This window comes from Physcomitrium patens, chromosome 25, assembly GCF_059467195.1.
Source record: "Physcomitrium patens ecotype Gransden chromosome 25, ASM5946719v1, whole genome shotgun sequence".
Classification (NCBI taxonomy): Eukaryota; Viridiplantae; Streptophyta; class Bryopsida; order Funariales; family Funariaceae; genus Physcomitrium; species Physcomitrium patens.
The window spans coordinates 9,225,960-9,238,695 of record NC_143434.1 but is presented as its reverse complement, the minus strand read 5'-3'; the positions used below and the strand labels follow the sequence as shown (position 1 = coordinate 9,238,695).

The following is a 12,736-nucleotide window of genomic DNA, read 5'->3' as shown; positions in this document are numbered from 1 at the left end:
ATTCTTCTTAAGTTTTAAATTCTGCATATGATTTTTAAAATCATTATGTTACATGCAATAAATTACTATTTAAACGTTATATATGAATTAGATTATAATTAAATCAACTATACATTCGAAATATGTGTATGTAAGCATCTACCTTTGCTTGGACAAAAACTATGTGGAAATAAATGCAAAACAGACAAATATCAAGAACAATTTAGAAATTTGTGGGTGGTAGTTGCATGCAACAAGGGATTAAAGGTTTATCTGGTGAACATATGTAACGCAGTATGTACTGCAACAGACAACATATACAATAAATACTTTGATGGGTTACTTTTCTGAAGCCCATTCAATGTGGTTGAGTAAATGTTTTGTACATTGTCATTCTATGTGAAAGTTTTTTAAGCACTTTCAGGCACTTTTGAGCACTATAATGGATGTGGTACGTCTATTGCTAAGTCTTGTTACGCCATCCATGACCACAGTTGAATGCCACAGCAAGTTCGACTTCTAGACAAATGAACAGTGAGCACATTGAAATTGTATTATTCACCGAGACTTTTTGCACTATTTATATTGCTACTGATTACACATACTAATGAAGATGAAATTTGTCTCGGTAATGAACACGGATGTAACAAGTTTAGCATGTGACATTAAGTAGATAGAAGCTAACATCGCCAGATCAGAAACAGTTCGAAAATCACTTCAAAAATGGAGCATAAAAGTAGGTGTATATATATATACATATGTTCTGAGAGGAAACAGAAAAAAAATTTCGAATGAACGTATCAACAGACCTCAAGCTGTCCGAAGTTTCGATATTTTAACAAAAAATTGGAAACCAGTTCTGTCACAGGATGATCTCACAAACTCAAGACAGATTGATTGTCCATGCTGGTAGACATGGAAAGATGAACATCCCTTGTGACATCTCATCTGATTGTACTCTATGGGTTCTGCTTCACAGGGAAATTGTAAAATGAGAAATGAAACAAGGAAATGATTTACTAAAATGTTTGATGTACAGCAGGAAGCTGAATCTATATTTAAACTCGTGACTGCCCAAGCTTTTTCTCGAAAAGCCGCCGTAGCAACACAACTTGAAGCACACTGCATCCCATTAAAGCTAGTGCCTCGAGCATCGCCTTGTAGACAACTCGCCTGCTCATTGCTTTGTTAACTGCACCAGATACAAACGCCAAACTCGTAAAGCAACAGAATTTAACGACTTATAGGAAACAAGGCTTGAATAAAGATGTGAAAAAATTAGCATTGTAAGTAGTGCAAAGCTTTACCATCAAGCTCCATTCTATCTATTTTGTGAATTCTCATAAAATATTTGTTTCATGAACGACGATGGTCCATCACCGAAGTTAATCACCGTCGATACAATCTGATGTACTGCATTAATCCTCCAAAGAAGACAATTCAAACCGCAGGTTCATTGCTATTTAGGTACTCTCATCTCCAATTAAAAAGAAAGGAAAAGACTGTAGCAAGCTTACCAATCTCTTGCTGGTCAGTTTGTGCGAGGAGCCAGTGTTGCTCAAACTGGATCGAGTACAGCGATTCCTCTAGGCTCTCAATTTGCATCATCAATGGCTCAATATGCTCTGCAATTCAACCACCTCATTCCAGTTACAACTTTCTACACTGAACTGACCCTGGATTAGCCACTAAACCTATACTTTGCTAAGAATAGGTGGGAATAGAAACAGCATGAACACCTCATAGACGCGAAACTCAAATTTACATATTGAATATTTTTTAAGTGCTGTTAAAAAAATCTTTATCCGTGTCGGCATCAAGGATGCATAGTCAACGAGCACACATACCATCCTTCACATGTTCTTCGTCTGCATTTAAAATGTGGTAGCCAACATGAACATCGAAATCAACGGTTTCATGCATCGAATTCCGGTTGAAGAAGCAAAATTTATACAGTCCTTTGCGCGCTGCTGTGAAGTCGAATTTGTCTTCCACTAGAGCTTTCGAGCTGTGCACCTGGTGACCTGCAGGCCCTTCAACCTGCACATCCCCCTTAGTTTCAGTGCAGTACTGCGAGCGCATACCCGAGGCCCGACTCGATCTCATGCAGCAAGAGCAAGAGACACACACACACCCTTTTCCTAACACTTCGAATTTCCTAAAATCTTCTCTCAGTAAGCACTTGTAAGTTTTGTGACTAAGCACTCTGCTAGCTTCTTCGATTATCTGTTACTTCTAAACTAAACTTGCTTGAAATCACTGAAAACGCAAAAATTTGCCGATCAGGGGCGGTAACAGAGGTGAAAAGAGAGAAGAAACGCACAATCAGATCCAATCCAACCGGGGTGTGCTCGAAGCTCCATGAACTCTCAGACTTGATAACTACGTAAGAAACGCGAACATGATCTCCATCGAAGGGCACTTCGTGCTGAAAGCATTCTTTCTTATCGATCACAAAACGAATCCCCTGCGCCCTCCTCGCCAGTACCAGCCACATCCCAACTATCAAAAGCACTTGACGCCACCACCCACACCTTCTACGACCCATCCCCTCCATTCCCTCCAACCTGCAATCTCTCCTCGTCCCCTCAACTCCCTCTTTTCCTCTTTCTTTTCTTACCCTAAATACCCAAAAAACAAACAGATGCGTTCCTCTTCTTCCTCCCACCTTTGAAAGTTTACCCACGTTCCACCAGCTCTACCTTTCTCTAACCTCACCTGTTACACGAACGCAGTGCTCAATCCAGGTGAGGTAGCACAAAAGCTAGTCAACCGCATGGGAACAATGTTATGAGAGTGAGGGCCATATGAGGGGGAACATATTCGGTGTCAAAGTGCCGATCGATGATGCTTCGTGATGCCACATGCTGCTGCTATAGGGTATGAAGCAGTCCTTGTGCACTTTTCATTAAGCTGCAAATAATGGGTGTCGTCAACCTGGCTTCGCCTAATCACAATTCGGCACCAGCCTCATTAATTGTCCTAAAGACATCACGGTGCCCAATTGTCAAGCGCCGGTTGGTGACGCTACGTATTGCAACCAGTCAGCTTCCGAGCTGACAACGAGTGCCCTGCAAAAGATGAGAGCCCATGTTGGGTTAATCCAAGTCATGCTAGACTTTAAAATAGCCATCTCGTTCTGCTTGACCAAACGACCCTTGATGAATTGAACCCCGATCTTCTCACCATCGAATGCAAGGCCTCCAAGATCCCTCACCCTATTTTTGGAGATTCAGACGTCAAACCAGGTGAGAGGGTGTTCATGAATTCGTACATACGAATTCAGGACGGATTTTCGTTATCCAGATTCACACGACACTGTTAGTTTATGGAGCGTGTGGATTAGTTTCGCAAGGTCGACCAAACAAGTGATTGGAATGGTCAGTTCACTGCCGACGACCACTGAGGGCCCAGTTCCAGCACGCACTGATATTCGGAATCGTTTTTTTTTTTTTTTTTTTTTTTTTTTTTGCGATATTTGAGAGTCTAATAGTAGAGAGTGGAATTACATGCGTGTTCAGTCGCTGCTGCAAAAGATACTATACAACAGAAATGGAAAAATAGTGAGCAACTTTCAAACTTGGAATATCATTTTCAACCGCGGCGTCTCCACCCTGATCACAACAACAGTTTCCAACAAACCTGTTGTTAGTATCTATTTGGAAATCGTATGACGGTGATTTAGGATTCTAGGGTTCCCATTGATTCGGACCAACACGGACTTCTTACCTTTAATTTCGAACACCACCACGTTCGGTGTGTATTGCGAACAAGTTCTTCAGAAGAGCACAACGAGATCACTCTCCCGTGGTCACAGACACGACAATGCACGATTTCGGGCTTGAGGAACTAATGCATGGAGCTACTGGTTCTTAGCAGACCGAGACAAAAATGTTTGTATATAATCTGTGCTGATTTTCCCGTTGCCAACCCGGGAGAGTAGCTCTAATGGTAGAGCAGTGGTAGAGCAGGGCAGAGCGGCGGCGAGGCTCCGTATTTCATGGAACAGCACCCTGACAATCCGAAATTACCAGAACGCTTGTTTTTTGAGTGATTTGTGAGCGGAATAGTTTGAAACAGTCGGAGAAGCACTGCAACACTCTATGAGATTGCAAAGCAGCAATTTGCTGATAGATAATAAATTCGGAGGAAAGACGCTCCAAAGGGAGCTTTGAATTCAGCCTTTCCATTTTCTAATGGAGAGAGTGTTGGCCGACACCACTACAATACGAGCAACATATATTACTGCAAAAAGACAATAGAAATACATTTACTGTCATATTGTATGAAGTCTACTTGAGAATGTACTGGATACCTAGTTGTGGAAGGAAAAATGGAACTTGCAATAGGTTAATCTTAGCAATTCTAATAGAATCCTAAACAAATTCCAATTATATTATAATAATGCTAATTAATCTTTAATTAAATCCAAAAGAAGTCTCAAGAACTTACAAAAGAAACATAAAGAAATCATAAATTAGCCTTAATGAAATATATATAATAAAAAAAACTTAAAGAAATATCAAAAATAGAAATCTTAATTAAATCCTAATCAAATCTTAATCAAATCCTAAATTTTAAACCTAGACCAAACTCTAATGAAATCCTAAATTCTAATCAAATCTTAAATAAATCTTTATCAAATTCTAATCAAATCCTAAATAAATCCTAAACAAATCCTAATGGAACCCTAGACCCTAAACCAACTCTAATCAATCCTTAATCAAATCTTAAATCTTAAACAAATTCTTAACAAATCCTATAGTAGATTGAAAATTCAATAACAAATGCTCAAACTATTGATTTTGATTCAAAATTTGTAAACTTTGCAACAACTAAGCTACCAACAAGCATAAAAAAATTGAAGAAGATTGCACATATCAAATAGATGATACTCTCTAAACTCCACTTGGATGTTGGCTAACCTCCTTTTTCAACATTGATGTTGACATTCTCAAACCACGATCTCTTAATTTCACCATTCAATTGATTCCAAACTTTATACAATTATTTGAAGTCAAGTTAAACACCTTTGAAAAAAATTGTATTTCAATCCAATTAGTGGATTAACAGATATCTTAGAAATTTTCATCAATCTTCTAAATTCCAATTTATAAGACTATAATCTACAAAAACTCTTCTATGCTTCAATCTAACTACTCAATTGATATCAAATTTCTAACACACATTTATAACAAGTACAACAACAAATTGCCAAATTTTTATCTATAAATATGCTATAAAACTCACAAAATCCTCAAATTTTCAAACTGATTTTTATTTCTTAAAATCTAAATCCACCAAATACATCACTAAATTTGAAAATCCATCAAAACTTTAATATTAATCCAAATGATATAGAACTAATTCTCAAAAATCTCTTTTCAAGTTTGCTCTCAAATTCAATTCTTTAATTTGAAAAAGAAAACTGAAAATGGCATATATGCACGGTTTTGTACCTATAGATCTAATTTCAAGCTTGTTTGGCAATTGTTCCTCTCCAAATATCAATACTTGTTTTTTTGAGGTAATTTTTATTAAAATCAACTCCTTACTTCCTTCTACAAATGCTTATATCTTTTATTTTTCTAATCTACCTTATTTTTCTTTATTAATGGCCATATAAAGTAAATAGAATCTATTTTTATAAAAGGCTATTATAATATTATAAGATTTTATTACTTGCCTATCTTTTATCTATATTTTTTTATTATATATTTTTAATTAGGATCCTCTATAATAAAAAAAAAAATCTTTTTTATTTCACCTAATAGCCGTTTTATCATATAACACCACAATAGAGACAAAAATGAACCATCTCATCAATCAACAAGATATTGGAACCACATTAGTTGTTCACACCTTATTCTAGAACCAAAACTCCAACTAGCCAAAAAGGATAGGTAATCCAAGCCATACCAAGGGAAAAAATTCAATACATTATACGATGGATGATCCAATGATTGGAGAAGAGACAACATTATTACATAAGACATTAAAATTGACCCATTATACAATGGAAACTTTCAAGACATTCATAAAATAAACTAAAATAAAATAAAATAAATAAAATTCTACAAAAGACTTTATTTGATCTAATTTTCAATTAAGATTATCATACTAGTACATAATAGAAGAGGAGCTCCTAAAACTCATAGAACAAGTGAAATCGGAAGCAAAGATGTTGATATAAGCATTTAAAATTGACATAGTGATCCTTTATATTCCAAACACATCCATATGAGTAGAACCAAAGATATTACAATTACACCTTGCACACAACACAATCAATATCAATTTTATCCCAAATACAATGTAATAATTGTAGGTATAAATCACACATGAAGAGAGACATATCTTAATAGGGTACTTGAAAAATAATCCAAAAATAAGGATATTCTATGAATGGACCACTTACATCCTTTATAACTCATATTCTTAAACCATAATGCTTAGAGGAGGTTACTTTGAAGTACAATTTACTAACAAATAAGGCACAAAAAAAATATTATTCATACAATACAAATTCAATAACTAAGAATTTTTTTTCACTATGCGGCAAGTTGATTTGGATCCCAAATCTGCGTCAGCCTCTCATCTCACTATATACTCAATCTAGATTCAACTTAGGAGACTAAGCCGTCTATTTTGTATCTCTCAATTTTTCATGAAAGAATTAATAGCATTAAAGAAGTGATTGCTAGGACCCCTCTAAAACTTATAGAAGCAAAGTTGCAAGATTTAGAGTCTACATCTTAGTCAATGACATTACAAAACTCTTCTACTTAGTGGTATTATCCAATTCTTTAGGAAGCAAAAAAGAACATACTATAAAGTACAATGGCTTATCAAAAAAATGCAATAGATGCCAAAGTATCAAGCATCATGCAAAGCATTGTATACTCAATTGAAAAGAAGATAAAAAAACGACTACATAGCAAACCTATCAACTTAAAGAATTTACTAAAAACTAATCGTAATTCATTTAAATTAAATAGAGGAGATAAAGAAATTTCAATAATAATAGGCATAACCATTGCAAAAGATCCACATGAACACTTCAAAAAATAAAATTTATATGGATAAAAACGAAACCAACAAAATAGTTTCAAATAACAAAAAATCTTAATCAACTAAAAGGAATCTTTTCTTATAACTCCATCTTAATACATCCTTGATTTTTGCATACACTAAAAATTGAATATCTATAAGAAAAACCATTGCAAAGGTACATTTTTCTAATGGTGATAAGAATCAAGTTTGATTTCTTTTTTAAAACTTTTGTGCATAAGATTAGAAATGCTTCCTTGCATATGTTGTAGTTGCAATATGCGCTCAATGAACAAGACTAAATAATAACCACAACACAAACATACATGGTCAATTCCACAATGCAAAGACTACGGATTGAAATCACTTATAAAAACAACAAATTTAACTCCTTGAGGCTTTGGATAGATGTACTTTGGCAATTGAGATAGACAATCACAGATACTATTCTAATTTGTGATTAGATGGCCAAAATCTTATTTGACAATCAACTTACAAATACATCCACAACAAGTATTAAAAGCCATTATCCTTCTTAGTAGGCAACCATCAAGATTCCATATTAAAACATATAAATGAAATAACATACTTAGCTTAAAGAGTAGCATTTGACAATTCATACCAAAAAGATCTTAATATAATATTATACTTGACTCTCCTTCTTTGCTTTGAATAAAAACTATAGATAGAAAAAATGAATACAATATATGATTGACATTCTAATTGTGGCATTGTATAATATCCAATGTTTGAGAAAAGAATTAAAAGGTATAAGAAATGTTGAGAATTATGATTTCTCATACAAAAATTGCACCTACAACGAGATATCATTTTGTTACAAGAATATAGATTCACTTAGATTGATTGCCTCAAAAGATTTGCACAACTTGAATTTATAAAAAGACCCTTCTTTTCAAATATAGTAATATATTCAATATTCAATGATAGTATTATAGGTAGACCTATTATACTAACTTCCTCCAAGTTAACAACAAATATATAAGAATATAAAATAATCTTCAAAAGTAGAGTTCAATATGCTATCTTTGAATTTACATTGACTATGAAAGTAGAAAGAATAAATATATAGAACTATAATCACACCAAGCCTAACCTTGAATGTAGCAAAGGATTGCCAATCACCTTCTTTTAATTGCTATCATAGATAGACATATTTACCTAGATAAGCAGTATTAGATAGAAGATAAATATATATATATATATATATATATATATATATATATATATAGATTTGATATTATTTTGTAGCAAAGCTTTTTAGAAGCTTTATAGATTTACATTTGACTTCATAGTAGATTGATAGGTTAGAAACTTAGCCAATAAATTAGCCATGTGCCATATGTATGGATAGCTTGTAGTACAAGCTATTAATGTGGCATGTATAGAAGAAATTTGTTTTATAAGTTATAATATGTGTCTCACAAATTGGATACGTGTTGGAGGTCCTATAAAACGTCGCCACATAACTCTTAGTTAGATAGTATATAGGGAGGGAAGAGTGAAGTCTTCTTCACTCTTATCAACACCTTTCTAATCATTAGTCTTATTTTAAGACCTTTTACTTTTTTTTGTTTTTGGCAATAGCCATTCTAATTTAATATTATTCCATCTTTCAATGATTTTTTAGTTTGTTTGAATGATACAAAAATTTATTGATTATTTAATTTTTTGAAATTTATGTCCCTAAGACTTTGATAAGAGTGCTAACTTGTTGTTCTTGTTTTATTTTAAAAGTGAGTGAATTACCTCACTTCTATTATTATGTTTTGAAGGTTGTAGACTATCTACCTTTAAACTAACTTTTAATTTTCTAAACATTGATTTTTTTTTCTTTAAAGAGAGTAGACTATGCCTTCTTTGTAGAAAATTTTATTTGGTATTAGAAGTTACAGATTACTTTCTTCTAATTTGACTTGTGAATTTATTTGAGTCATCTATAGAAGGAAAAATTATGGATACTACTCACATAGAAGTGAGAATAGATTTGCAACTATTGCAGATCTTCACAAGCTTGTCAAAACTCTTAAGATACAAATCTCATGTATTTCTAATATAAACCATGGAAATACTATTTTTATGCATATGGAAGAAGTCAACAATGAGGTTCAAACTTGTGAGCTAAAATAAACCTCCACTAGTTGGAAGTTTATTCTAGTTCATAACAAATAAATTAACTATGAAAATTTTAGAAATTTTAGCTCTTTTTTAGATCTTAATCAATTCATTCTTAACCTCTTTAAATCACCAAGTGTGAAATAAACAATCTCCTACTAATTAGAAGTTTATTTTAGTTCATAATAAGTGAATTAACTATGCAAGTTTAATAAGCTCTAGCTCTTCTTTAAATTCTAATTAAATCACTTTTTAATCTTTTTAAAACACCTAAAATATTCAACAAAACCTCAACCTTTAACTCACATTCATAATAGCAAATTACTCACCAAATGCATGCCTAAAGAAATTCCTTCTCTTAATTCTTAATTTAATATTTTGTTTGTTTATTTTATTTTATTTTATTAAAATTCATCCATTAACAAAAATCATCCAAGTATAAATTATCATCTACAAATAACTTCTCATCCATGAATAACTTATCATCTATGCTTGGAATTCATCCATGCCAAAACTTCATCCTTGACTAAATCTTCATCCAATTTATTAATTCTTTCATCTATACACAAATCATCCATTTTAACCTAAAATTCTTCTAACCTAATTTTTTCAACCCTATCCTACTCACGACGTCACTGTTCTGGAGTCCTTACCAAGCTGGAGGAATTTGCCGCATAGTTTGACTTGCTGTGAGTCGAGCTCCACCACCTCAGGTTGCTCACCTGCTTGCTCACCTGATTACTGGATGAGCCGCCACTATAATCTGCAGGCTCTTCCCACGATCAGACACCCGAGCTGTAGCACGCACAGCGTCGTTGAAGGCACGGAATAACCAAATTTTTTTCACTGTGCAAACAATAACCACGAACTGCCTTCTTCAACTTGAATTCTATAGCTCCACTTTATGCCCACTGCGCCACCGAACCCAACAGTTGAATTCACTTGCGATTGCAGATTATAATGTGAGTTCCCCCTCCACAATGAAATCCAATGTTGTGAACACACAGAGCCAAAACCTGATGGAAGCCACTTAAACTGGGATTTACTCCTCCATCAAGACAAATATGTGAAAGATGGTGAGCCAACTCTGCTCCACCATTTGCAAAGGGGCATCTAGCGCAAACAAGCCTCCGTTCTTACTGTTTTTTTTTGGCTACTAGAACCTTGCACCAAGCAGCGACTCAAATTCGGATGTTAGAGAGGAGGTAAACACCACCACCACGTGGAAAATGACAGCAGCAATAATACCCCACTACCGGTTCAAAATTGCTGACTCATATGTCAGTGCACGAGACAAACGAATCAACGCCCGATTCACAAATTCAATAATTGTGACCACAATCACGCGCCAAGAATTCAGCAACAATTAAGTAAACCGTGGGTAGCTGATCTATTTGGCCAAAGCCTGATCGTTCAGTTTGAACACTACAGCAACGACCCCAATGCTAATAAATTCCACTGGCCAACAACTGGGTCACTAATCTTACACTCTAATTGTGAAGATGGGAACATTGCATTAGCTTGTTCTGAGTTCACCGATTTACAGGTGGATCAAGGAACCTCGTTGTGTTATCAACCAATGCAATGCGCTTCCCAGCACGAAGATTGTTGCTGTAGCACGAAGCACTCCAACACACCGCACCATGCCTTTCAACAACCGCCATTGCAAGTGAAATGATTCCTGAGCCGCTTCACACTGGTGTCCCATCGTAGACAAAAGAAATCGTAACAGCACCGCCAACTTCAAATTCAGCAACCGCACAAAGAGAATGGAACAAAAACCACAAGAAAATAAGGAAAGGAAGCTTTCGAAATAATTCCACAGATCAGACGTCAATGATGACGCCTCCACCAAGTCGCCACGCCAACAACTTGCTTGATCTGCGGGTCTTCCTATGCACACAATGGAAAAGAGGAACCAGCAACTTTGTTTTTTCACCGCGGCACTGCCACGGTCATACACACTAACAAGAAAGAAAAGAAAAGAAAAAAGAAAAAAGACACCTGGAAACACAGGATCTTTTCTTTTTTTAATATTTATCTCTCTTTTTCTTTTCTCCACATTTGCTTTTCTCTCTCTACTAATTCTTCTCTTTCTCTCATTTTTTCTTTTTCTATTCAATGGGTATAGCTTATTTTATTTGTAAAAATTATTATTATTATTACTATTATTTTTTCTTTTTCTTTTTGGATTGTTTTCATCTAAATTCTTTCTTGATTTCTACCCTAATAAAAATCAATGACAATAAACTATCTTTATTAGACTGATATCTAATATTAGCTAAATTAATAATAATAATAATAATAATAACTTTTCTATCTTAGGAATCCATATCAAAAACTTCTTCTATAGATTGTAATTTGTACTAGTATTTATATATTTTTTTCTAATTGTTTAAGAATTCCTCAAATAACTTTTAAAATGTATGATTTAATAGACAACAAGTGCATTTTTGTACTAAATACCTAAGTGAGTCAATTTTGTGATTTATATATGGCAACTATTGAGAATAACTTAAAGAGGCAAAGAATCCAAAATTCTTGCTCTTGCCAAGGTCTTATCTATATTTAGTCACTTTGGTTTTAATATTCTATTAAGACTAGGAAGAATAGTGCTAAAGGACCAAAATAAATTGTTCATATAAAAGATTGAGATTAGTATTAAGTTCACTTCTACCATGCTACTTCTAATTCCTTTGAGATAGAAGAAGTATTGAAGGAACTAATCGATTTAGTAAAGTAAAGTAATATAATTCTATAATAGAAGAAGAAAGAAAAAGTAAAAAAGGAAGAAAACTAGAAAAGGGAAGAAAAATAAAATATTAGGAGTCAAAAGGTCAAAAAATTAGTATTATGGAATCTTCTTCAAAGGAGAAGGAATTAGCTTAGAAGCCATATAAGCCTACATATCTTCTACATTGCACAAGTTGACCACTTTCCTATTCTAACTCTAACTCATAGAGATAGTATATTATGTGATGTTGATTCAAATCCAAATCACCTTATACATAATGACTTTTGTGGCCAACTACCCAATAATCCAAAGATACTAAACTACTTTAAGTTATCTCTAAATTTTATAATTATTATTCATTTATTTTTTTTATTTTTGTAATATATCTTTTTCTTTACATTGGATTTTATTCATCTCCTAGTAAGTAGAAGAGATAATATTCTAATGGAACCAAGAACCATTTATAGAATTATTTTTACCTCTCTAATGAGTCAAGATCCAATTTTCTTGATAAAAATCAAGTTTAATTAGGTTATATGGCTACATTCCACTCAACTTGAGTAATAAGAGTGTAAATTGGTTTTTTACACTATGTGATGATTTTTTAACGTTTTACACTCCTTAAATTTATTCTTGAATATTTTAGTTGGAAATACTTCACCATTTAATGTTTTTATCTACAAAAAATTGTTGTTATACACTTCCCATATGAAACAAGAATCTAACCAAAGAGCATCAAATTTGCTAGAAAAATTCATTTTCCTAGCATCTTATAATAATATTAGTATTCCGTGTTGTAAGACTCTCTTTGTGTGTTTTTTTTATCAAAAGCAATTTTCT

General features: G+C 33.6%; 1 protein-coding gene and 1 long non-coding RNA gene across 2 annotated transcripts; both read right to left on the bottom strand.

The window, feature by feature from the left end:
- Positions 1-703: 703 nt before the first annotated feature.
- LOC112277185 (transmembrane emp24 domain-containing protein p24beta2) lies at positions 704-3,160 on the bottom strand. Its single transcript, XM_024509242.3, has 4 exons — positions 2,303-3,160; positions 1,827-2,019; positions 1,497-1,604; positions 704-1,171 (listed from the first exon to the last, which is right to left on the bottom strand). Exons 1-4 carry the CDS (start codon positions 2,534-2,536, stop codon positions 1,038-1,040), a joined length of 669 nt encoding a protein of 222 aa, XP_024365010.1. The 5' UTR covers positions 2,537-3,160; the 3' UTR covers positions 704-1,037.
- A 6,441-nt stretch (positions 3,161-9,601) lies between these two features.
- On the bottom strand, positions 9,602-10,959 carry LOC149986298 (uncharacterized). Its single transcript, XR_016501024.1, has 2 exons — positions 10,650-10,959; positions 9,602-10,073 (listed from the first exon to the last, which is right to left on the bottom strand). It is a non-coding gene; the product is annotated as an uncharacterized LOC149986298 (long non-coding RNA).
- Positions 10,960-12,736: the final 1,777 nt, after the last annotated feature.